Source organism: Salvia miltiorrhiza, chromosome 8, assembly GCF_028751815.1.
Source record: "Salvia miltiorrhiza cultivar Shanhuang (shh) chromosome 8, IMPLAD_Smil_shh, whole genome shotgun sequence".
In the NCBI taxonomy this organism is placed as follows: Eukaryota; Viridiplantae; Streptophyta; class Magnoliopsida; order Lamiales; family Lamiaceae; genus Salvia; species Salvia miltiorrhiza.
The window spans coordinates 10,980,964-11,005,350 of record NC_080394.1 but is presented as its reverse complement, the minus strand read 5'-3'; the positions used below and the strand labels follow the sequence as shown (position 1 = coordinate 11,005,350).

The window sequence follows — 24,387 nt, the reverse complement described above, 5'->3', positions numbered from 1 at the left end:
GATCATCAAGATCTACGATTGATTCGTAATCATGTTGGATGAATTTATGGTCCTGAGTTCGAATCCCAAAGGTAGCAAAAATTTATTTTTCACAATTCATACCTTTATACAGCGAATTTATACGTGTTCTACATAAAATTCATACATTAAAAATTGCTCTTAATTTTTATTTTAATATGTGCTCTCACGGTAGCCACCCCTACACACACACACACACACACACACACATGTATATGGATATGGTTGGTTTCTACGCTTCTCCTCCAACCAAGAGGTCGGGGGTTCAAGACACCTAGAAGGCTAGAGTGTGAGTGTGTTTTTCTTTTATTTGGATGTAACAATTTCTTTTAAAAAATTGTGGACATAGTTGGTTTTTACAAGAAAGGGAGCTTATACAAAAAATAAAGAAACATTGAACATGAAAGGAAATGCGGTTGAACATGAAAGATATTTTATTGAACGTTTGGGGTTTTTGGGGTTCAAAACCTGGATACGTTAAACACAATTATCGATATATTCATCAAAAATTTGGATGCGAAATTTAATCTTAATTATTAACCGTTCGATGAATCATGATCAATGCCTGAGATTGGTTATCTATTCTTTGAAAACATTTGCTTCTCCTTAGAAATATATATATATATATATATATATATGTATATATATATATATATGGGGCAGTTATTCCACAAACCCCTCTTAGTATATAACTTAAGAACTTATATTAACCTTAGATCTCTACCTTTTTAACGGCTGAGATTAAGTTGTAAACATTTCAGATTATTCATTGTGTTGTATTAGTTGATTCGCGCAGGCAATCTCAGAAGGGTATCTGAAAATATCCGATCAGAAAGACGCCTAATTAATTTAGAGGAGAGATTTGATTGGATTGAAATTATATAACAAAGATATGAATCGAGTATTTGCGTGAATTAATAGGGAAGAAGGTTTGAAAATATGATTAAAAAATTAATTTGATTTATCAGTCCAATTAAATGCACCTAACCAATTAAAGTTAAACCCTATGAATATTTTCACCATCTCTTGTTATTATTAAAGAAATTTCTTGAGGCATCGACTAGATTTTTTAGGCGGCGCGAACTTAGGGCGGTCATATTTCCAGTCTTCTTCAACCCATTTTCCGGTGATGGGACGAACCAAGGGCGATCAGAGCGGTGAGATTTTTTATGAACGGTCATTGTTTTTCATCTGATTTTTTTTTTCTTCAGAATTTCACGTATTTTCGTTCTTAAATAGTGAATAAATTATTCTGAGTTTTTCTGGGGGGGGGGGTTGATGGTTCAACGAAAAACCCTAATCAGGATTTGAACCTCGCCCACCACCACGTTGATGGTTCAACGAAAGAATGACACTGAGACAAACGTTGTTCCTGACTATCCCGTGGTTGTGACGAAGAAAACATGTCATGAGAAGAGAAAAGAAGAGTTGGTTAACTACAAGCAACAAGTAATCAAGCCCGATAAGGATTACGCCTCATTGTTTACTCGGACCACACCATGTGCTCTTGTGAAAGGAATGCAGAGATGAACGACCTCAAGCTGGGATTCGAAGATGTTCTAGATCTGACCATCCAAGATCTCCCGGGTCGACTTAGCTATTGGGTTTTGGATGCGTTCGATATCAGGCGCTGTGATGTTATTTTACCTAATGGACAGTCTCTTCCAGTGATCGGGGACGACGTTCAACGGGTACTTGGCTTTCCAAAGGGACCTAGAAGAATTGAGCTGATTATAATCGTACGTATTTGGTAAAGTTGTTCATAGAATAGGTGCAAAAAATTCGTCCATGTATTATCATGATCGTAGGTGATATTGTAATCATGCATATATAATAATATTCATACTTACTTGCTAAAGTTGTTCATATGATAAGTGCAAAAAATTCGTAGATATAATATTATGATAGTATGTAATATGGCAATCCAAAACAATTCATGCAATCGGATTATCCCAAAACGTACATAAGTTAAAACTAATTCATGCAATAAATGAATTAAAACTATATCTATTGCATGAATTATTTTTTATTTAGGGTTAATTACGCCACAAATCATGAATTATACTCCAATTTTCAAATTTTCCATTAACTTATTTGGTGGAATACGACGTCCACCAATTATCAATAGAGTGATTGCTTGAAGACGATGCTAATAAAGGCGAGATGGCCGGAGTCCGGAGAATTTAGGAAGAAGAGAAAATGAGCGGTTGATACCGTCAGAATCTGGAAAAGCGCAAGAGAAAATAAGAGGTGTATTTTTCGGTGAGTTTCCGTCGACTTTGGCGAAATTAAAAAAAAAATCTTAACGATGTTAAACAGCCGTTAGGGCGGAGGCCCCCAAATTAATAAACATTAATTTTATAAGTGCTAAGAATGCCCTATAAAGAGCTTTGATGAGGGGGTTAGTTATAGATTGAGATTCAGAGGCCCCAAATTAATAAACATTAAGTGCTCGTTTGGTTCAAATAGATGAATGGAAAGGGAATGGAATCAAATAAAGAAATGGAATGGTAACCATAACCATTACTTTTATTAAATGTTTGGTTTAACAATGGAAATGAATCATTTATAAGGTATTCTCTTTCTTTTGTTTCCCCTCTATTTTAGAGGAGTAACAAATTGAGTGATTGAGTTACCTTTTAAGTAAATGTAATGATTAACTCATTGCCTAAATCAAACAACAAGTAATAGATTTAATTAATTAAATTCATTTCCAACCTGTAAAAACACTCAACCAAACGTGAGCTAAGTTTATAAGTGCTAAGACTCAAAATAGGACTCAAAAGCCTCAATCTCTTAATATTCCCACGCAGCCTCGGCTCTAGAAAAATATGCTCGCATGACCAAATCAAGCGGAAATCTGTATCTATCATGGTTTAGGCACGCGGCTGCGTTTAGATTTTATTGAGATCAACTTCATTCATCTGAAGCCTAAAATCCATAATTTAGGCCCAATATTTATGCAAATTCAACCAATCAACAAATAAGTATCACATTTCATAAGTTAAAATAATTCAAACGTAGAACTTGTTATCAAACATGATTTTTCCCCAAAAATTGACTTCTAATGAACCATATAGAAAAATACATGTTTTTCAGTTTGTCATATATAATTCTTCCAATATATAAATTGGAGTTTGCATCTATGCTAACCAAATATCATTTGGCACCAAACTTATAAATTGAGGCGGCAAGTCAAAATTATTCTCAAAAGTCAATTGTTACTCTATCAATTTCTCAAATATCTTTTAATGGAAGGGTAACACGAATTTAATAAAAGTTAGTAGGAATTGGATCCTACAATATTATAAGAGTAATAGTGAGGAGACACCACCCTAATGTAGCCAAAACTTTTGAGTTATAGAAAATTCTAACCATGCAAATAAAAATATAGAAATAATAGCATTTTTGGCTAAAATATTCTTTTAATGTATAACAGTCTAAACTATTACACACTTTTTAGAAGCGAAAAAAATATGTAATAGTGTATTTTACATTGTTACACACTTTTACGTTATACACACTTTTGTGAAAAAGTATTGTAACAGTGTAAAATACACTATTACACGATTTTCGTGATTATTATACGATTTTTGAAAAGTGTGTAAAAGTGTATTTTACATTGTTACACATTTTTTTTGCAATTACACACTTTTGCAAAAAAGTGTGTAACAATATTAAGGGTATAATTGTACATTTACATTAAAAAAATGCTAGTTTTTTCATATTTTTATTTGGGTGGACACTTTTTCATTTTCTTATACAAGAAGGGCTAATTGAGCCCATTAATTCTAATAATGAGTGCAATCACAACTAGAATCTGGCCGAACACCGACGGAATATTCCGTCAGTAAGAATCAAAATTCCGTCGGTAAATGGAGATACCGACGGATTACCGACGGATTTCACCCGTCGTGAAAACGCTCGTCGGTAAATGATTTACCGACGGATTTTTTCTGTCCGTCGGTGGATACCGACGGATTACCGACGGACGTCGCCGTCGGTAAGTCTCCGGCGGCGGCGTTGGCCGTGGTAGGTGGCGCGTTTACCGACGGAGTACCGACGGAAAATTCCGTTGGTAAATTATTTTTAATTTTTAAATTTAAATTTTAATTTAAATTTTAATTTTATTTTATTTTTTTTTATCAACCTATCTTCGTATTCTACAAGTATTTCGTATTTCTAATGTATTTTGAACTTAATTGCATATGATTTGGCCAACTTCCTGGTGGGTCACCCATCTTACTAGTGCTCTGAGTCAAGCACGCTTAACCTTGAAGTTTCTTTCGAGTGGTCGTCAGTAGAGAACACGCGTATTATTGATATAACTAGCACCTATTAATTCATTTAAACTCTATTTCAATATACAATATCATTTATTCATAACCTTAGAATATGTCGAGATGATATCTAAGACTTGTGGTGCCGGCGAAAAAATGACGATAAATATATGATCGAATTTAAGATAATAAAAAAAATTAATATTATCGTTTATTAAAAAGAGAAAATATTATTGCTAAAAATAACTATCAATTTTAAAATATTTTCAATAATTTAAAAATAATAATAATATAGAAAATTAATTTAAAATAATTTTAAAAAAAATTAAATAATAAATAATAAAAAAATAAAAATAAAAAAAAATCAAATAATAAAAAAATAATTTACCGACGGACTTTATCCGTCGGTACTAATTTTAAAAATAATTTAAAATAAATAAAATAAATAAATAAACAATAAAAATATAAATAATAATATTTATTGAAATTACCGACGGAATATTCCGTCGGTAATCCGTCGGTAAAAATAAAAATAATTAATAAATTCGAAATTATCCAAATTTCCGACGGAGTTTAATCCGTCGGTATTCCGTCGGTAAAAAATAAAAATAATTATTAAAATCGAAAATACCGAAATTACCGACGGATATTGTCCGTCGGTAGTGATTCCGTCGGTAGTCCGTCGGTATTTTCATCGGAAATAGATGTCGGCTCCGGCGATGTTGCCGGATGACGGTCCGTCGGGGATCCGTCGGTATCTACCGACGGAAAATAGTCCGTCGGTGATTTCCGTCGGTGTTCGACGAATTTTCTTGTAGTGAATTATTTTCAAAAATATGTTAGGAAAATATTTTGGGGGCAAGCTAAGATAGAAAGAGAGTAAGATATTTGAGGGACGTGACAGCTGGTTTTGGTTTAAAAAAAATCACCTTTTTTTTTGGAAATTTTTATTAAGAAAATTTGCACCTGTGCTATTAATTTTTTTTAGGGAAATACAAATAAGATTATCTTCCAAGCAAGGCGGAAAGTTATTAGTCCACCATCAAAACAACTTGTAAAATGGGTGATGCCATAGAGCACCGCCATTGGACGAGCCGGGCGTCAACATACTCTTCCGATCCATTTCCTTTCTCCACACCTCAGATGCATGTGCTATTAAATTAGATATTTAGCCCATATTTACGTATACTAGTTCAATTCAATTCCTTAAATACAGTTGACAGTATTCATCGTCTTTTACAACAAAACTAAGATGGCAGAATCGAAAGCAAACATGAGCACCGCCGATGCCAAACTGGAGATGTGGAGCTACGCCTTGGGCTTCACTCCCACCGCAGTCGTCAGATGCGCCATCGAATCCCACGGCGGCGCCATTACGCACGCCGACATGCGCTACTTAATTCGGCGTCCTTCTGGAGAGCTCGCCGACGATGCTGGCGAAACAAGCTGCGTCGCCAGGGGATCGAGTCCTTGCTGTGTGAGGGGATTCAGCATGTTTGAGGCTGATGCTGTTTGTATCGTAGCATATAATAATTTCATTATTTTCGAAATAATTAACTGGATCTGGACGGGTCGGTACTACAAGATTGGAGCGACGAGGAATGTATAGGCAAAGACAGGACTCTCGAGGAATGGGAATTTGTGATCAAAGCTTTACGCTCAACCATTCAAGGCTCAAGCTATTATTGTGGCCTATCCATAATTTCAATAATTCAATATAACTACGCAACTAGCATAACATGCCTTTTTTTTAACATATATAGTTTGTCGATGATGGTTCATGTCGTGTCAATATAATGGTAATTTGTGTTTCTGGAGTTTCGTTATGTCATCCTCTGCCTTTGGTTACAGGTTATGTGTGTGATAATTTATAAAATAATAATCTAATAGTAGTACATTGTATTCATGGAAATTTATATAACTATAGGTAGAATTTGCATAAATTTTGATAATTATCTTGATAGTTGTGTCCAAGATTTTGAATTTGGAGGCTGGAACAAATAATTACATATAATCATGAACATAAAATATTTAATATTAAAAGTAATACTCCTACATCCCAAAATATTGTTAAGTTTTAAAGTTACGTACAGACTTAAAAAATACAAAAGATAAATATATAAATATTTATTTTATTTTTCGATGAATGTTCATTCTTTGAAAGTGATCGACAACTTCGTCATTACAAATTAAAGTGATCAAACAATCATTTAAAACTAAATTATTTTTTATGCTATTTCACAACTTATATTTTGACATACTCTATTTTTTTCGATTGAAGGTTGGAAGTTGTTACTATTTTGTTTATTTTCTTACTCATTTGGTGATAGGTTGTTTTTTTTATATTGGGGTTTAGAGCTTTTTTCTAAGTTAACTTAACTTATATTTTGCACTGGACGTAATTTGATTAGGGATATAGAAATACTAAATATAAAATAATTTATATATAATGATCAATACTATTAAAATAATTTAAAAAATTGGTGCAATTGTACTCCTTGCACTTAGTTGGATCCGACTCAGTAGTGTTATGCAAAATTCGCTATTACAAGTAAAATATGATTATAATTAAATATCAAAACTTATTTGATTGAGTCGTACTCTTATAATAAGAAAAATTATAGTTTGGTATCTAAAATTGACATTTTAAAGAAAATGTCTTCGAATTATAAATAATTATAATAAAAAATCTGTAATATTAACCTTTTAATGGTTGTCCCAAATTAAACATAAATTGTGTGTAACTGATCAATTAAAAAAAATACGACAGTAATTAATAGAGCTAGTCGCAAGTTATTCGAGACTCGACTCAAAAAAAGCTCGTTTAGAGCTCAATTCGATAGTAAACGAGTTGAGCTCGAGCCCGACAGCACTCGACTTGTTGAGCTCACGAACATGTTTAGATTCAATTGGTCACAAACATATTTATGGGCCTATTCACGAGCCTTCAATTGAGCCATAAACAAGTCGAGTTTGAGTAACATATTAATTAAGATCAAGAGCACATTTTGAATATTTATCAAGTTTTTCCTAAGTTCTTAACATGTTCGAACTCGAACATCATGTATACAAATATCTAACGAGTTGAGTTCGAGTGCAAGCTCGAATTCATCATTATCGAACATCACCCGAGTCAAGTTCGAAGTAAGCTCGAGCTCGATCAATAAAATAAAAAATCGAATCGAATTAATTGAGTTCGAACAACCAACTATTTAAACGAATTGAACTTAAACCTGCTAATATTCGATTCAGCTCGATCCATTTACGACCCTAGGAAAATCTAACAAGTGAATGATAGAAAGATTACTAAAAACTAAATGACAGTTCGGAGCGGGCGCCTACAATCTATCTTCACTTGGACCAACTTAACAAATTGGGCCTGCCCATTACATTTCGCGAACCAAGGCCTACTTTACTTAATTATTTCCTTTTGATAGACTATTCCCATTGGCGACATAGTATAAAACTTATGAATTAAAAAATAAATATAAAAATCAAATAAATTGGTGATATTAGTTGGCTAGCAGTCTCAATGTCGTAAGAAAGGCATGACTGTGTGCCACCCTCTTATTATTAAATGTAACTTACGTATGTAATTTTAAAATATTAATGGAATTAAAAATAAGATGAAGATTAGATTATGTGAGTGTCGTTAATGGGAGTAAAAATAAAATGAAAAGTTGAGTTATGTATGTGAAAGAGATAAATAAATATTTTAATTGAAGGTTGGGTCGAGGAAAAGTTGTTGATGGGTATAATTTATAGAATCCCAAACCTTCTGAATCCAAACATCATTCTTCTTCATACAATCAAAACTATTTTATTAATGCTAATGAAGCGTAGATCAAGTGACAAAATTGAGGTACATAAAGACTCTCTTTCACAAAAAATTTTGGGTTCCATAGTTTTCTCACCTTTGCGTAGGTAGTAATCACGTGGTCCTGTCTACGTACAATTACTTTTCCACCTTTAGGTGGTGTAGAGGTTTCATGATTTATTTGATTATATAACAGATATCTCTTGTAATTCTAAAAAAAAAAACAAAAACAAACTACTTTATTAATTAGCTAATCGATATAATGGTAAGTCATATATTTACGTCTTCCATTATCGCAGATTCGCAGTAGATGATCAACCCAAGAACTTTATGATTGACACAAATTCATATAAATAATCAATTAATTATTAATTGTGGCCGCACCAGAGTTTTGGCTATTAATGAACTAATTGAAGTTACTTATGGAGTGAGAATAAGATCCGACCTACTAATTAATAATATCGTTGCCGTATATTTGACGAAGCAATAACCAGTATATTTCAATATATATTAGTATCTGATAGTACATTTATAGTTGATTTTTGTAGCAGGTTGCTAAAGCTTGTTTTGCAATCTTCTTTTTTCTTGCTAAATGTGTTGCTATCTTCATATCCAGTGGACGACGACCTCAATAATGTATTCGAACAAAACACAAAAAACAAAATAAAACAAATTTTTGAGATCTTCATGGGAAATTATTCATGTTTTCTATTACGCACTGACAATTGCACTCTCACTCGTGATTCATGAAATTGAACTACATAAACTGATACAAGTAATCGCTCAAACTTGTCATTTGTTTCTCGATTCATCCACACGTTTTCCAATCACAAGAAAATTGTTTTCTAGATAAATAAATTTTTAAATTTTGTGTACGCTAGACTCAATCTTATGATTTAATTCCAATCTAAAATATTATTAATATATAGCTCCATCACTAAACAAACACGCATAAAATATATTAGCTAGGTTCGACTATATATCATGTGTGTGTGTACTTTTGTACTAAAAATAATGTACTCCCTCCAATCTCTTTTATAAGTCGTTCTATAAAATATTTTATTTGTAAAATATAAGTCCTTCTATATTAACTTACCTTATCTGCCTCTCATCTCATTAATTATAGTCAAAACTTTTTCGATTTTTTTGGCTCCAAATTAAATTTCTGGTGTGAAATAAATTGAAACTCCTATCATTTAGCAGGTTAAAATTGAGAAGATGATGAAGAGTCTTTTTTGTTTTTCCTCATGGATATAATTGCGATTAAAAAATTAAATACCATTAAATAAGGATAGTTTAAGTAAAAAAAATATTAAAACATGTGTAAAAGTTAAGGATAGGGATCAATCGGACCAACCCACCGAATTTCGGGCTAACCCTATCGGGTGCGAGTTAACTTAAGGACAATATTTTTTTTAGCATTTCGTACAGTTTATTTTGGGTGATTCTATTCATAACCCCCATTTTACTCCGTATAGCCCCTACTTAAAATAATAATAAATAAATAATTATAAATTTACTATTTTATTCTATAGTCCATAGCCCCCAAATTAAATTCTTAATTCTTCGGACGAGATTAGCGTAAGTGTTCTTGAAGACCACCTTACCGGATATGGAAGATCTGAGCATATAAAATAGGCAATGGCTTCTACATGAAGGGAGTCGCGTACTGGCTCACTCGAAACGCCGTTTGGAGATCAACATTGAGATAACGATGATTAAGTTTGAGGATTGCTGTCGTTTTACTGTTTTTGTGGTTGGTGGTCATCGTGAAAGGTTAATTGGAGTTATTGGTTTATTTGGTTGATTGGTTCCAATTGTTGTGGCGCAAAAGACAAAAAAAAAAGTGTGTTAAGCAAATTTAATTTGCTTTTTGCTGTCTTGGTTTTGGAATTGAAGGTGACGATAGATTGTGGAGGCGCACCGATTGGCCAATATTCAACCTTGACACAAGAAATTTAAAGGAAAAAAAAGAAGAAGAAAAGAAATTGTGTTGGTTTGTTTTACAGCGTGAAGAATTGTTCGACTTGAATGCTTATGTTGAAGAATTATGACAGTATACATAAATGCACTCAGATTTGGTTTGGTGCAGAAGATGATGATCTTAGACGTTCAAATCAATAAATATTTTAATCTTTTATGAATTATAGGGTTTTTAATTTGGGGCTATGGCCTATAGGGTAAAATAGTAAATTTATAATGATTTATTATTATTATTTTAAATAGGGGGCTATGAGGAGTAAAACGGTGGCTATGAATAGAATTACCCTTTATTTTTTATGCCCGAATAGAATTTTAATGGACTTAGGAGTAGCTCTCATTCACTTACTATGATAAATAGTTGTTTGCATAATTCTATTAATTCAACAACAAGTACATTAAAAGCATATAAAGACTTACCTCTATGCATTTTTAAAAAAAATGTTTCTATCTTCTAAAAAAATAAACTAATTTATTGTTAATAGTTCATAGTTTTACTTTGACTCGAATTCAACAATGAAAATTAACTAAGAAAAGAAAGTGAGATAAAAATAACACAAATTTAACACTACATTAAGCAATTAATGTAGATAAACAATGTATCATATCCCTTGTATTTTTTATAGTATATAGTAAATTTTAAAAAATTAAAATAATTGAAAGGGGGCTTTAGTCCCGGTTACATGCATCATCACATTGGCGTCACTCATGAGTCCTTAAATACATGACGGTTTCTATCCATGTTCTAAACAAAATTAGAAACACGAATTAAGATGGCCGAAAACATGATCATCGCCGACGCCAAACTGGAGATGTGGGGCTACGCCTTGGGCTTCACTCCCACCGCCCTAGTCAAATGCGCCATCGATCTCCAAATCGCCGACGTCCTCGAATCCCACGGCGGATCCATGACGCTTGCCGACCTCTCCGCCGCCGTTAACTGCTCGCCGCCGGTCCTCCGCCGCATCATGCGGTACCTGGTCCACCGGCTTTTCTTCAAGCAGACAACCACCTCCTACTCGCTGACGCCGCTCTCGCGACTGCTGATCAGAAACGACCCCGACAGCATGGCGGCGTTAGTGCTGCTGGAGAGCACGCCGGCGATGCTAGCGCCGTGGCAGCGGCTGAGCTTGCGAGCTCGACAAGCAGAAGGCTCGCCGTTCGAGGACGAGCACGGCCGCGATCTCTGGGATTACACCAACGCGAACGCCGCACACAGCAAGCTGCTCGACGATGCCATGAGCTGCGTTGCGACTGCGACCGCGGTGGCGATCGTCGATCAGTACCCGGAGGCATTCGAGGGGATCACCTCCGTGGTGGATGTCGGAGGCGGCGACGGCACCGCGCTCCGGATTCTGGGGAAGGCTTTTCCTTGGATCCATGGGATAAACTTCGATCTCCAGCATGTGGTTGGCGTTGCGCCGCCTTGCGACGGAGTTGAGCATGTCGCCGGCAACATGTTTGAGGCTGTTCCAAAAGCTGATGCTGCTTTTCTCATGGTTTTTACATTCGACCTGATTTAAATTTTCTTCCTTAAATTCACTTACTCTATATAATTAATTAACAGTTTCGTATTTATACATAGTCGGTACTACACGATTGGAACGACGAAGAATGCATAGAGATATTGAGGAAATGTAAGGAGGCGATTAAGACGAAAGTGATGATCGTGGAGGCGGTGATCCGGGAAGAGGAAGAGAGCAAGTACAGCGACGTCCGGCTAGCGCTGGACATGGTAATGTTGGCCCACACCTCCGGAAAAGAGAGGAGTTTGGAGGAGTGGGAATTTGTAGTCAAAGCTGCTGGTTTTAGTAGCTTCACAGTCAACCATATGGATGCTATTGCAGCGCTTATTGAGGCCTATCCATGACCCATACCCCGGATGATATCAGCACTATGGGAACTAAAACCAACCTATTTCTATGTCTACCTTTCTTTACATTTTCCACACTCTATTTTTATGCTTTTATATTCATAAGCTGCCAATATCTTGTTATGTTTTGTGGCATGTTCAATTTTTGTCGTCTTCGATTTTATCGTTTGTGTGTAATGTAAATTATACAATATATAATTCACTACCATATTCTAGTTTCTAAATATTATTTTTAACTTTTAATTATTATATTTTCATATAATTTTAAAATAATTAAATTTAATTATATAATACTCCATTCGTCCCTAAAATGCATACATATTTAAAATAACATGAATTTTAAGAAATTGATTGAATATGTGTTAGTAGGGGTGTCAATGGGTGAGTTTTACCCCGAAAGGAACCATTCAGATTATTATTTATTGGACCCGGACTGGATCCAAACCATTAAGTGACATAATAAAATGGTCTGGGTAGATTAATTACCCATGGGTCAGATAATACCCATTACCCAAACCCAAAAGCCCAAAAATTAAGAAAGGGAGTTAGGCTGAGCAGCTGAAGTCAGAACCCATACTCCGTCGCCGCGGCCGCCGCTGATGGTCGCTGCATCAATTAGGTACACATATGGACATGTTCTTAATCTCGTCGAATGTAATGTTGAAGTTACTGCAGTGATATGTTGAAGTTTGAGATTCTGGTGGAGATCTTGAATGTTGCCGATTTAATCTAAGTGCTTGTTTGGTTCAAGTAGAGGATTGGAAAGGAAATGAAATCAAATAAAGGAGTGGAATGGTAACAATAACCATTAGTTTTATTACGTGTTAATTTGGTTTAACAATGGAAATGAATCATTAGTAAGATATTCTCTTTCTTTTGTTTTCCCTCTATTTTGAGGGGTAACAAATTGGGTGATTGAGTTACCCTCATGTAAGGATAATGGTTATCTCATAATTCAAACCAAACAACAAGCAATGAATTCAATTAATTGAATCCCTTTCCAACCTTTAAAAACACCCAACTAAATGTGGGCTAAATTAGTATTTACGATCCGTGCAAAGCGATGCGGACTTTTTTCTTCTGCTTTATTTAGTTTGTCCCGTGATGATCCTTCTCAAGTTCCATGTTTCTTGTAAAAATCATTATCTGTTCTAGTATATCGATCTTGTTCAATTAGTTTTTTCTAGCAAGTGCTCACTAGGCAACTCCATCTTTGTTTAACAATTGATATGTTAGAAAATTATTATGCCATCTCATCAGGTTCTTTTCTGGCTTTCTTATCTGGATATTATCTAATGTCATTAATTACCCATTAATCGAAATTGATTGGAGTCTTCAATTATTGATATAATTGTATAGTAAACAACAATGGGTGGGGCGAATTATGTTTCTATATATCGACAAGATTAGTGTATTAAGTGATTGCATTTTCATTTGTCTATGTTCCCTAGCTAGTTTTAAGAAACGAAGTTCGCAGTGTCCCAAATATTAAAAGGAAAAAAAAAAAAAGTTACGAGTCGGGTCGGACCGAACTCGAAACAAGTGGATCAGATAAGATTTAGATCGGTCGGGTTTTGGGTGTGAGCAGATCGGATCTAGAATCAGAACCCAAAACCGAAACTATTGTTTTGTAGCTAAACGGGTAACCATTAATGGTTTCGGATCGATCCGGATGAATCAGTAATTGACACCCCTATGTGTGAGTGGAAGAAGAGCTTCATTATGGGCGAATTGTGTGGAGTATACTTATCAAAAAAAGAAATAAAAATATTTTTGTGTATATATAGATAAAAAAAAATATGAATATATATTTCAGGAAATGCCGGAGTATTATTTAATTTTTATAATAAATAATTATAAATAAATAAAATTAGTAGTGAAACTCAATAACACTCAATAAAATACCGAACAATCATTCAATAACACAGCAATTCGACCAAAAAGATGGTTGTGATAAAATCGAATGAAACGTTTTTGGAATACTAAAAAGTCGGTCCTAATTTCTACTATTAATTGAAGTATCTATAAATGAAAGATATTATGGACTAGATTAGGATATATTTGATATATTCTAATACTAAGTAAGACAGTTCAAGTGTGAATTACTTAGTCGTAATTGTTGACTCAAGTGTGAATTCCTTAGTCGTAATTGTTGACTAAGGAAGACAAGACAATTTAGAATTGTCTTCTTCGCTTATAAATAAGGAAGCTTGGTCTTACGAATTATATACGAAAACATACGAAAACATTAGCTTAGAGCTTTTGGTTTGCAAACACTAAAAGAGCACTATAGTTTCAATCGGAGATTTCCTAGCTGTCAACGATTGAATCGTGCACTTGGAATAGTTCCTGCATTGAATCGACATACACGTGGATACCTTAGTAGTGGATTCACGGCACGAATCGAGACGCACGTTTACCACATAACAAGTAAGTTATTCCTTTCGTTGTGTGCCTATCTCTACACATGATGCATTTGTAAATCTAGATCTAATCCTTGAATGTATATTCCGCTGCGTATCATTAGATGATGTCAAGGATAACCAACAGTGGTATCAGAGCCCGGGGCTCGATTTACAATTGCTATTGTGTTCTAATTGTTTATGGGTTAAGAAAAATCTGATTTTAGAAATCTGTTTTCGAAAATCGAAATTTAATTTGGAATTAGAAATTTTCAAAATTTGTTTTGAGAATTGGTTTTCTGAAATTGGATGTTCATTGGATGAACCTACGAGCCTTTCGCCTGCTGCTGCCATCGACCACCACCGATGCAGAGGGCGTGGGTGATTGACGAGGCGGCGCAGGTGGGTCGGGGCTCGCCGGTGCGCCGCGCCCGACCACTCGCCGCCGTCTGCGTCGCACCTCGATTCAGAGACGCCGCTGTCCCTCTGCAACGCGTCCATATCGCGGGCTTGGAGTCCGAAAACGGAGGGTGACTGATGGTGGAGGTCTTGCACGCCTCCGGGCGGTGAACGGCGACAAAGGAGCTTCGAGCTCCTGCCGGAATGACCGAGAAACCGTGAGGACGCAGGGAGGCGTCTGGAGAAGGCGCCGCTTCTTCCTCCGCTGAAAACGCGTCCCCTCCGACGCGGCTTCGAGCCGCAACCGGCGTGGAGACCTCCGGCGTGGACGCGCGACGTCTGATGGCGTCGTCGCTTCATGCGCGGCGGCGGCGGCGGCGGGCTGACGGGCGGCGTGGCTGACGGGAACGACAAGGAAGCAGCGGCTGCTGCTACAAATCTTTTCTCAAACCCTTAAAGCTAAAAATTGGATTTTGGGCTTTAAGATGTTTGGGCCCGGTATGGGCTTGGTGCTGCTGGGCTTCTGTTTCTTTTATTATTATCGGCTGGGCTTGCGAATTTTAATGTAAAGGCCCCTTTGTGGGCTGAAACTGATTTAAAAAAAAAAAAAAACTTTTATTAATTTAGAATTAATAATTGAATCCCAATTTCAGAATTAATTTATTAATTGGATTAATAGATTTAAATTATTGTTATTAGTTTAGAATCAATAATAATAGAAATAAATTTATATTAATTTAGAATTAATATAAATTGATTAATCCATATTTAATTAGAGAATAAAATATTAATTTGATTAATAATTTTATCCGTAGAGATTTTATGTCTTTATGTGATAAGCATGTTATTTGATTTTATGCTTATTATTTAACTATAGTAGTTAAAGACCGCATTTATCTTGGGTAGGCGGCGCCCAATATATGTAGTCCGCTTTGCTATGTATGGGTAGGCGGCGCCCAATATGTGTGGTCCGCATTTTATATGCCTGGGTAGGCGGCACCCAGTAATTGTGTTGCTATTTAATATTGGATATTAAATATAAGCAATTAGTATCACATGCTAAATCCCCATTAAATATAAGTCTTTGTGTAAGCACAAAACGCGTCGTCCATCATAATTGTCTGAGCAACCCATCCTTTTCGATCAAGAGTATTTACATAAAATTGTATGCTCTAATCTACAAGGCCAAGGCTCATTCATAGGTTGGCACCGTGTGATGGGGTTGACTTACTTAAATTATTTTGGAACGCAAAGCGACCAAGAATAATTTAAGGACGCAGATTAATTTGATTAATCAACCAAGAGTTGCAAAATTGTTGTTGCAATTGGCTTAGAGGCCTACTAAGTAATATTATTGTAGTCATCAGCAAAGCAGAGGCTGCATAATATTGACTTGGATCTTGGACCACTAAAATTTATATGGATTATAAATTCGTGTTTTACGTTGGGGGCGTAAGATATGTTAAAATTAGTGGGAGCTAATCAATACGATAGCCCATTGTTTGATTAGTGATACAATGTGATCATAGTTTATTCTTTCTAATTTGCTTTTCTTTATTTATTGATCAGATAATATGTCGAATTTGTCATTGAAATGTTTGATGGAAACAAATAAGTTGACTGGGTCAAACTTCACGGATTGGCTCCGTTGCTTGCGTCTGGTCTTAAGGCTAGAAAAGATTGAGTATGTCTTGGACAACCCAATCACTGTCATTCCTGACAAGAAGTCTGCTGAGTATGCATCATTTGATGAGGCTGCTCACAAGAAGCATGTCGAGGATGCAACATCGGCACAATGTGTGATGCTGTCCTCTATGACTACGGAGTTACAGAGGCAACACGAACACATGTTCCCTTATGATATGCTGAAACACTTGAAGAGTCTGTATGCTTCAGAAGCTCAGACTATGGAGTATGAGATACTCCGAGATCTTTTCAAGTGTAAGCTTCATGATGGGGGTCAGGTTTCTGATCATGTACTGAAGATGATCGGGTTGATTGAGAGGTTGGCATCGATTGGAACGATGCTACCCGCTACTGTCTCTGTCAATCTGATTCTGCAGTCTTTGCCTGCCTCATTTGAAAACTTCATAGTGAACTTCAATATGAACGGCACGAAGGCAAGCCTGCCTGAGCTTCATAACATGTTGAAGACCTATGAGTCTTCCACCTCTAAGGCAAATTTGTGCTCATGGTGAGCTCTACTGCCACGTCTTCCAAAAGGAAGCACAAGCAGAAGAAAAAGCAGAAGAAGGCATTTGATGCTGGTTTGAAGCCTAAAGGTGGAGGAGCTCAGAAAAAGCCGAAGTTGCTAAAGGATGAGTGCCTATTCTGTCATGAAAAGGGGCACTGGAAGAGAGACTGCCCGAAATAGAAGGCACAAGGTGCATCGGGTATGAGCTCAGGTATGTTTGTTATTGAGATAAACATGTCTATTAACAATTCACAATCATGGGTATTAGATACAGCTTGTGGCTCACACATTTGTAATAATGTGCAGGGTCTAAGTGAAGTCAGGAAAGTGAGGCCCGGGGAAGTCGATCTACGCGTGGGAAATGGAGCAAAAGTTGCTACCGAATGCGTGGGGACTTATAGATTAGATCTTCCTTCGGGAAATAGACTTGTTTTAAGTAATTGTTACTTTGTTCCTTCTATTTCAAAGAATATTATTTCCATTCCGATGTTGGACATTGAAGGTTTTTCCTTCCATTTTGGAAACAGTCGATGCTCGTTTTCCCTTAATGGATTGTTTTATGGAAGTGCCTCTCTTTTGAATGGTTTATATTATCTTGAATGTGAAAGGAGTATTCTCAATGTACAAAACAAACGACCTAAGCTGAGTAATGCGAATAATACTACCTATCTTTGGCATTGTAGACTTGGTCATATCAATGAGAATAGGATAGCAAGATTGAGAAAGTTAGACTATCTCAAATCATTTGACCTTGAGTCATATGGTGCTTGTGAATCCTGTCTCAAAGGTAAGATGACTAAGAAACCTTTTTCTGGGAAGGGGTTACGATCCAAAGACTTGCTAGAATTGATTCACACAGATGTGTGTGGACCGTTTCCAACAGAAGCAAGAGGTGGATATTCGTACTTCATAACTTTTACTGATGATTTTTCGAGGTATGGATATGTGTATCTCATGAAGCACAAATCTGAGGCCTTTGAGAAATTTAAGGAGTTCAAGTTAGAAGTCGAGAAACAACTTGGAAAAAGTATAAAGGCTCTTCGATCAGATCGAGGAAGAGAATACTTAAGCCATGAGTTTCTTGATTACTTAAAATCACATGGAATTCGGTCAGACTGGACTCCTCCGGGGACACCTCAAATGAATGGGGTATCCGAAAGGAGGAATCGGACTTTATTAGATATGGTTCGATCCATGATGAGTTTTGCAAGTCTCCCTTTATTCCTTTGGGGTCATGCCTTACAGACCGCTGTTTATATTCTGAATAGAGTTCCTTCTAAATCAGTTGAGAAAACACCATATGAGTTATGGTGTGGCAAAAAGGCAAGTCTTAACCATATGCGGACCTGGGGATGTCCTGTTTTTGTTAAGAAAATGATGACTGATAAGTTGGAATCTAAAAGTGAGAAATGTTATTTTGTGGGATATCCTAAGGAAACAATTGGATATTATTTCTACGTTCCCGGTGATCACAAGGTGATTGTTTCCCGGAATGTGACGTTTCTTGAAGACACCTTTGTCTCTAAGGAACAAGGTCACAATACGATAGAACTTGAAGAAATTCAAGAACTGCAAAATAACATAGAGGATGAAAACTTGTCTAATGGTGTGGACAAAAATTCAGTGGGAGTATTTGATGATCTATTGGGAAAGGGAATATCTCTTAGAGAGACACCTCAAGACAATGAGATGCATCAAAGACATGATGATACAATAGTTGTGTCACCACCACCTCAAGAAAATCTTGAGGAAGTCCCTGAAAATTCCAAAACTGTTGAAACGTTCAACACAGAGGAACCTGCTCACATTCAGAATATACAACCCGAACAAACGCAAGTACAACTCCATAGGCCTCGTAGGAATCGTCGAGCACCTGAAAGACTTAATCTATTGGTTGAGAACCAAGATGATGGAGTTGATTCAGATGATGATGAACCTAAGACCTATACTGAAGCGGTGTCGGGCACCGACTCGGAGAAGTGGCTTGAAGCTTTAACTTCCGAAATGGACTCGATGTACTTCAATCTAGTCTGGGAACTAGTTGATTTGCCAGATGGGAAATATCCCATAGGCTGCAAATGGATCTTCAAAAAGAAGAGAGATGCAGATGGCATAGTACGAACCTATAAGGCTAGGTTGGTGGCAAAGGGTTATAGTCAACGCGAGGGCATTGATTATGACGAAACCTTTTCACCAGTCGCAAAGATCAAGTCCATTAGGATTTTACTTGCTATAGCTGCATACTATAACTTTGACATTTGGCAAATGGATGTCAAAACCGCGTTTCTCAATGGAGAACTTGAAGAGAAAGTCTATATGACTCAACCTGAAGGTTTTGTATCCAAAGAAAGGCCAAATGCAGTATGTAGGCTAAAGAAGTCCATTTATGGACTTAAGCAAGCTTCTAGGAGTTGGAATATTTGCTTTGACAGAGCTATCAAATCGTTTGATTTTGTCAGAAGCAAAGAGGATCCATGTGTTTATAGTAAACGCAAAGATGGGAACATTGTCTACCTTATCATATATGTTGATGACATTTTGATTATGGGTAGTGATCGTTCTATGATGCAATCCGTGAAAGATTGGTTGGCTAGTTCCTTCATGATGAAGGACCTGGGTGATGCTTCCTATATCCTTGGGATAAAGATCTATCGGGATAGACCTAATAGATTGTTGGGATTATCACAATCCACCTACATAGACAAATTGCTAAAGCGCTTCTCAATGAAAAATTCTAAGAAATGATTTCTTCCTATGGGACATGGTATAATCTTGTCTAAGAAGGGTTGCCCTTCTAGTGACCAAGAGATTGAATACATGAAAATGATCCCATATGCTTCTGCTATAGGATCGATAATGTATGCCATGACATCTACTAGGCCAGATGTGGCATATGCGCTTAGCATGACAGGCAGATTTCAGCAAAATCCCGGTGAGGTACATTGGAGAACTGTCAAGACTATTCTAAAGTACCTTAGAAGGACTAAAGAATACTTCTTAGTCTATGGTGGACAGCCAGAGTTATCAGTTACTGGGTATACTGATGCTAGCTTCCAAACAGACCATGATGACTATAAGTCACAGTCTGGCTATGTCTTCATCCTCAATGGTGGAGCAGTTAGTTGGAATAGTTCCAAACAAAGCACTACTGCCGACTCCACCACCGAAGCCGAGTATATTGCTGCATCTGAAGCTGCCAAGGAGGCTGTGGCTCTGTTAGAATTCGTGAAAGAACTGGGTGTCATTCCAAGTACCAATTGTGCAATACCGTTGTATTGTGACAATACTGGTGCAGTTGCGCAAGCAAAGGAACCAAGACCCACGAATAGAAACAAGCACATTCCCCGAAGATATCATCTGATCAGAGAAATAATTGAAAGAGACGATGTGAAATTAGAAAGAATACCCACTAATGATAACTTAGCCGATCCTTTCACCAAGCCGTTGTGTATAGCAAAACACAACAAACATTTTGAGAGCTTGGGTGTTAGACATGTTGGAAGTTGGCTTTAATTTAGTGGGAGTTTTGGTTTGAATGTCTTAGAAACAATTTGATTTGAGACATCCTTACCTGATCACATTTATATATGTTATTTGATTTCATGGGCTAGTGCATTTATTAGAATATTTGGTTTTATTGTTTGACTTTATTCTTTTATTTGTTCCCTTGAATTATCACTACTATTAATGATGTGAGACATTAATGTTTTGAGTGTAATTCTAAAGATGCCCTAACCAATGGTCATCAAGAATGAGATATTGATGACATGCGATAGGTTAGCATGTGGTCTGCATCATATTCTTAGAGAATGTAGTTGATCTCACAACTACGAGTAATTTGATTCTCGTGATGGACACATGGATATTTTGGAGAATATTGGTATACCCTGCTATTAAATCATTTGTTCTAGTGTCTATGATTTAATAGTGTATGGAGTATGTAATAGTCCTTTGACTTGAGGTCAATACTCATTTTGTTTGTTGAGTGGTGTGCTTTGACCAAGTACAATGCTTGCACTCCATCAAAGGGGTAGATACGGCTTGTGTTGGGTACATCATGAGGCAAATGGAAATGGTAGTTGAGCCAAGAATAGGATTCATTCCTCGATTTGAATTTCGAGAGAACACTTCAAATTCTCTATATTATTTGACCGTTAGTCATTGGCCAATGCAAAGATATATTCAATTAGAATAATTGAATATGATCGGAAGGGTCATTTAATAAATATGAGATAAAATGATTGAGCTATTGGGATAGACACATGGCAGATCCTAGGCTCAATCGAGTGGTTCGTGAATGAAGGGATATTACATAAACTTCATATAAAGGTTTGTTTACAGAATCCACGTAAACGTTCTTCATATATCGAGTTCGCTACACAACGCAGTCTAGGAGTTTTGTATAGACTTTAATTTGATTATCGTCGATAATGGAGGCCTAAAGGGTCACACTTTATGTGTATTGTTGATTCGCTTAAGAGTGCAAAGTTAGTGCTTGGTGTTTAATCTAATGCTAGTCCAAGTGGGAGATTGAAAGATATTATGGACTAGATTAGGATATATTTGATATATTCTAATACTAAGTAAGACAGTTCAAGTGTGAATTACTTAGTCGTAATTGTTGACTCAAGTGTGAATTCCTTAGTCGTAATTGTTGACTAAGGAAGACAAGACAATTTAGAATTGTCTTCTTCGCTTATAAATAAGGAAGCTTGGTCTTACGAATTATATACGAAAACATACGAAAACATTAGCTTAGAGCTTTTGGTTTGCAAACACTAAGAGAGCACTATAGTTTCAATCGGAGATTTCCTAGCTGTCAACGATTGAATCGTGCACTTGGAATAGTTCCTGCATCGAATCGACATACACGTGGATACCTTAGTAGTGGATTCACGGCACGAATCGAGACGCACGTTTACCACATAACAAGTAAGTTATTCCTTTCGTTGTGTGCCTATCTCTACACATGATGCATTTGTAAATCTAGATCTAATCCTTGAATGTATATTCCGCTGCGTATCATTAGATGATGTCAAGGATAACCAACAATAAATAGCTAAAGTCGGTACTAATTTCTAATTTCTACATATTATTAAACGAAACTATGGCAATTTCGTTCTCAAGTATTTTAAATTTTTAAGTTTGTCATTTTTTGTTCGTCTCTCTTTAATACTTTTGATTTTCATTTCTTATCTTCATAGTCTATTACAAAATAATAATTTGAGTATATTTTTATTAGACTATGGGGAAGAGTTGATGAGGACAAATTTATGTTGCCTACTAATCCGAGTTTGAAGCAACGAAAATGAGGGCGGATTTAAAGGGATTTAACAGTTAATTAATGAGCTTGAAGCTGAATATGATCACGTGGGATTGACGTTATCTTAAAGAAATCACATGTCTAGTAAAAGAGAGATTCGATTTAAAGTACTAATACTACTAGGATTCATATGTTTTTAGCTTATAAATATGCATGTATTTCCATTGTAAACGGACGCTGAACTATTTGCGATTTACTCTAAAGTATACAAAGTCCTAAAATTTCAATCATAACATGATCTTGACATAAAAAATTCTCACATGCACCATAAGAATATACATATCTTTCTCTATTGTGATACTTGTATATTGCTTGGTGAATGGAAATTAGAGTTTCTCTTCCTTGACCATACCATTCTGTAAGTGATGAATTCCTTTTTAAGATGTACATTAAATATTAGGAAGAGGATCTAATTATATATATTTGTCTTAGTGGGCCTTTTAATCCTCTTAAATCTGTCATGCCCATCAAATATGAGATATGAATATTTAATTGCTCAAGCAGATCCAATTAGTAAGTTAAGTTCCCCCAATTATCCAAAGTCACTTAGGGCATCAGCAATGGGGGGCTCGCAGGTGGGATCGAGCCCCCTTTTTCCGAGCCTCCCCCGGTTGGCGCACCGGCAGTGCGCGCTCTCGCCTCGTCCCTCCGCTCTGGCCTAACGTGGAAAAGGGGATGGCGCATGCAAGCCACCCCCCAATTTCGGCCATTAAAAAAAATCAGAATAGAGCCGTTGCCATGTAGCCATTTTTGGCTACTGAATTTCGGTCGTTGGCCATTTTTTTTTATTTTTTTTTCCTTTCTTTCTTCTATAAATTAATGTCCATTCACTCTTTAATTTGCAACATCTTTTTCCTTCATCTTCTACTCCTACTATTCTTCATCTTCTTCTCTTACTTTTCTCACAAAACCATGGAAGGAAATTGGAGAAATTATTGGAACCAACACCCCCAAAATCCATCTCCCGGCGAATCAGATGCATCCGCCTAAGGATTCTCGCCATTCACGCAAGAATCAAATGCTTTTGAAACGGTGGGCATTAATTTGAACGCCTGATTTGCCGCAGCAGCCGACCCCAAGCCCGAGCGGAGGAGATAGCTTCTATACCGACGACCACCAAACAACGAGATCACTACTCTCCGCCGGAAATGATACTCATATGTCGTTTGTATCTCAAGCACACAAACGACTCTGTGGTAGGGGTCGACCAAAAATCCGCTTAGTTTTGGGGCGCTATATGCAAAATCAACAATGATCAACGGTCCCAAGGCACCATTCCACGCGACATTAAGAAAATCAAGTCGCACTTTCAACGCGTCGCAAATGACTGTAAGTCGTGGGAGGGCATATACAAAAAGTGTCGGGAGAATTGGGCATCCTGCATGAGTGATGAGCAAATCATGGAGCAAGCAGAAAAAAGGTGGATCGCCGAGTTTCGTTCGTTGTTTAAGTATCCATATGCATGGAAGATACTGAGCGAGTCTAGAAAATTCGCAAGCATTGGCGATGATGTCCACTCCGATAAACGCTCCAAGGGCTCGGACAGTTGTGGCACAACGACTTCTAGCGACCAAAGTATCCACACGACCCCCTAGGCCAAAAGGCGACAAAGAGAGATAAAGGAAAAGACAAGAAGAAGGTGGAGACGTCCGACGAAAATACTAGAGCTCTCGGGTACATGGCGGAGATGGTGAAGGTCATAGGACAATTCTCCCAAACTCAACACGACCTCGCCGATAGCATGTTGATGAGTAGGGACACCTCTCAAATGAATCCCGACGAGTTGGCGTTTCACTTGGCCAAGGTGGCGGAAATCAAGCAACGCAACAATCTCCCATAGATTTTAGGTTGTTTTTTTTTTTAAATTTTAATTTTAAGTAATTTAGGACTTTACTCAATTGTATTGCAATTTTAATTTTCAATCAATGTAGGGTTAAATTTTAAATTTAATGAAATTTATATTGTTAAATATAATGCTAATTTAAATTAAAAATAATAATAAAATTAAATAGAAAATAAAAATATAAACTAGAGAGTCAAAGGGTGGGCTCTTCCATTGTGGAGAGTGGGCTCTTAAATGATGGGAACCACATTTAAGAGC

At 36.5% G+C, this 24,387-nt stretch overlaps 3 protein-coding genes across 3 annotated transcripts; all 3 read left to right on the top strand.

The window, feature by feature from the left end:
* The first annotated feature begins 10,731 nt into the window (after positions 1–10,731).
* LOC131000875 (acetylserotonin O-methyltransferase-like) lies at positions 10,732–12,192 on the top strand. Its single transcript, XM_057927007.1, has 2 exons — positions 10,732–11,594; positions 11,681–12,192. The coding sequence occupies exons 1-2, from the start codon at positions 10,869–10,871 to the stop codon at positions 11,963–11,965; spliced, it is 1,011 nt and encodes a 336-aa protein (XP_057782990.1). The 5' UTR covers positions 10,732–10,868; the 3' UTR covers positions 11,966–12,192.
* A 3,174-nt stretch (positions 12,193–15,366) lies between these two features.
* LOC131000907 (uncharacterized) lies at positions 15,367–17,528 on the top strand. Its single transcript, XM_057927050.1, has 2 exons — positions 15,367–17,174; positions 17,270–17,528. The coding sequence occupies exon 1, from the start codon at positions 16,344–16,346 to the stop codon at positions 16,965–16,967; it is 624 nt and encodes a 207-aa protein (XP_057783033.1). The 5' UTR covers positions 15,367–16,343; the 3' UTR covers positions 16,968–17,174; positions 17,270–17,528.
* Positions 17,529–19,706: 2,178 nt separating this feature from the next.
* Positions 19,707–20,476, top strand: LOC130998067 (secreted RxLR effector protein 161-like). Its single transcript, XM_057923501.1, has one exon. The coding sequence runs from the start codon at positions 19,718–19,720 to the stop codon at positions 20,474–20,476; it is 759 nt and encodes a 252-aa protein (XP_057779484.1). The 5' UTR covers positions 19,707–19,717.
* The last annotated feature ends 3,911 nt before the right edge of the window (positions 20,477–24,387 follow it).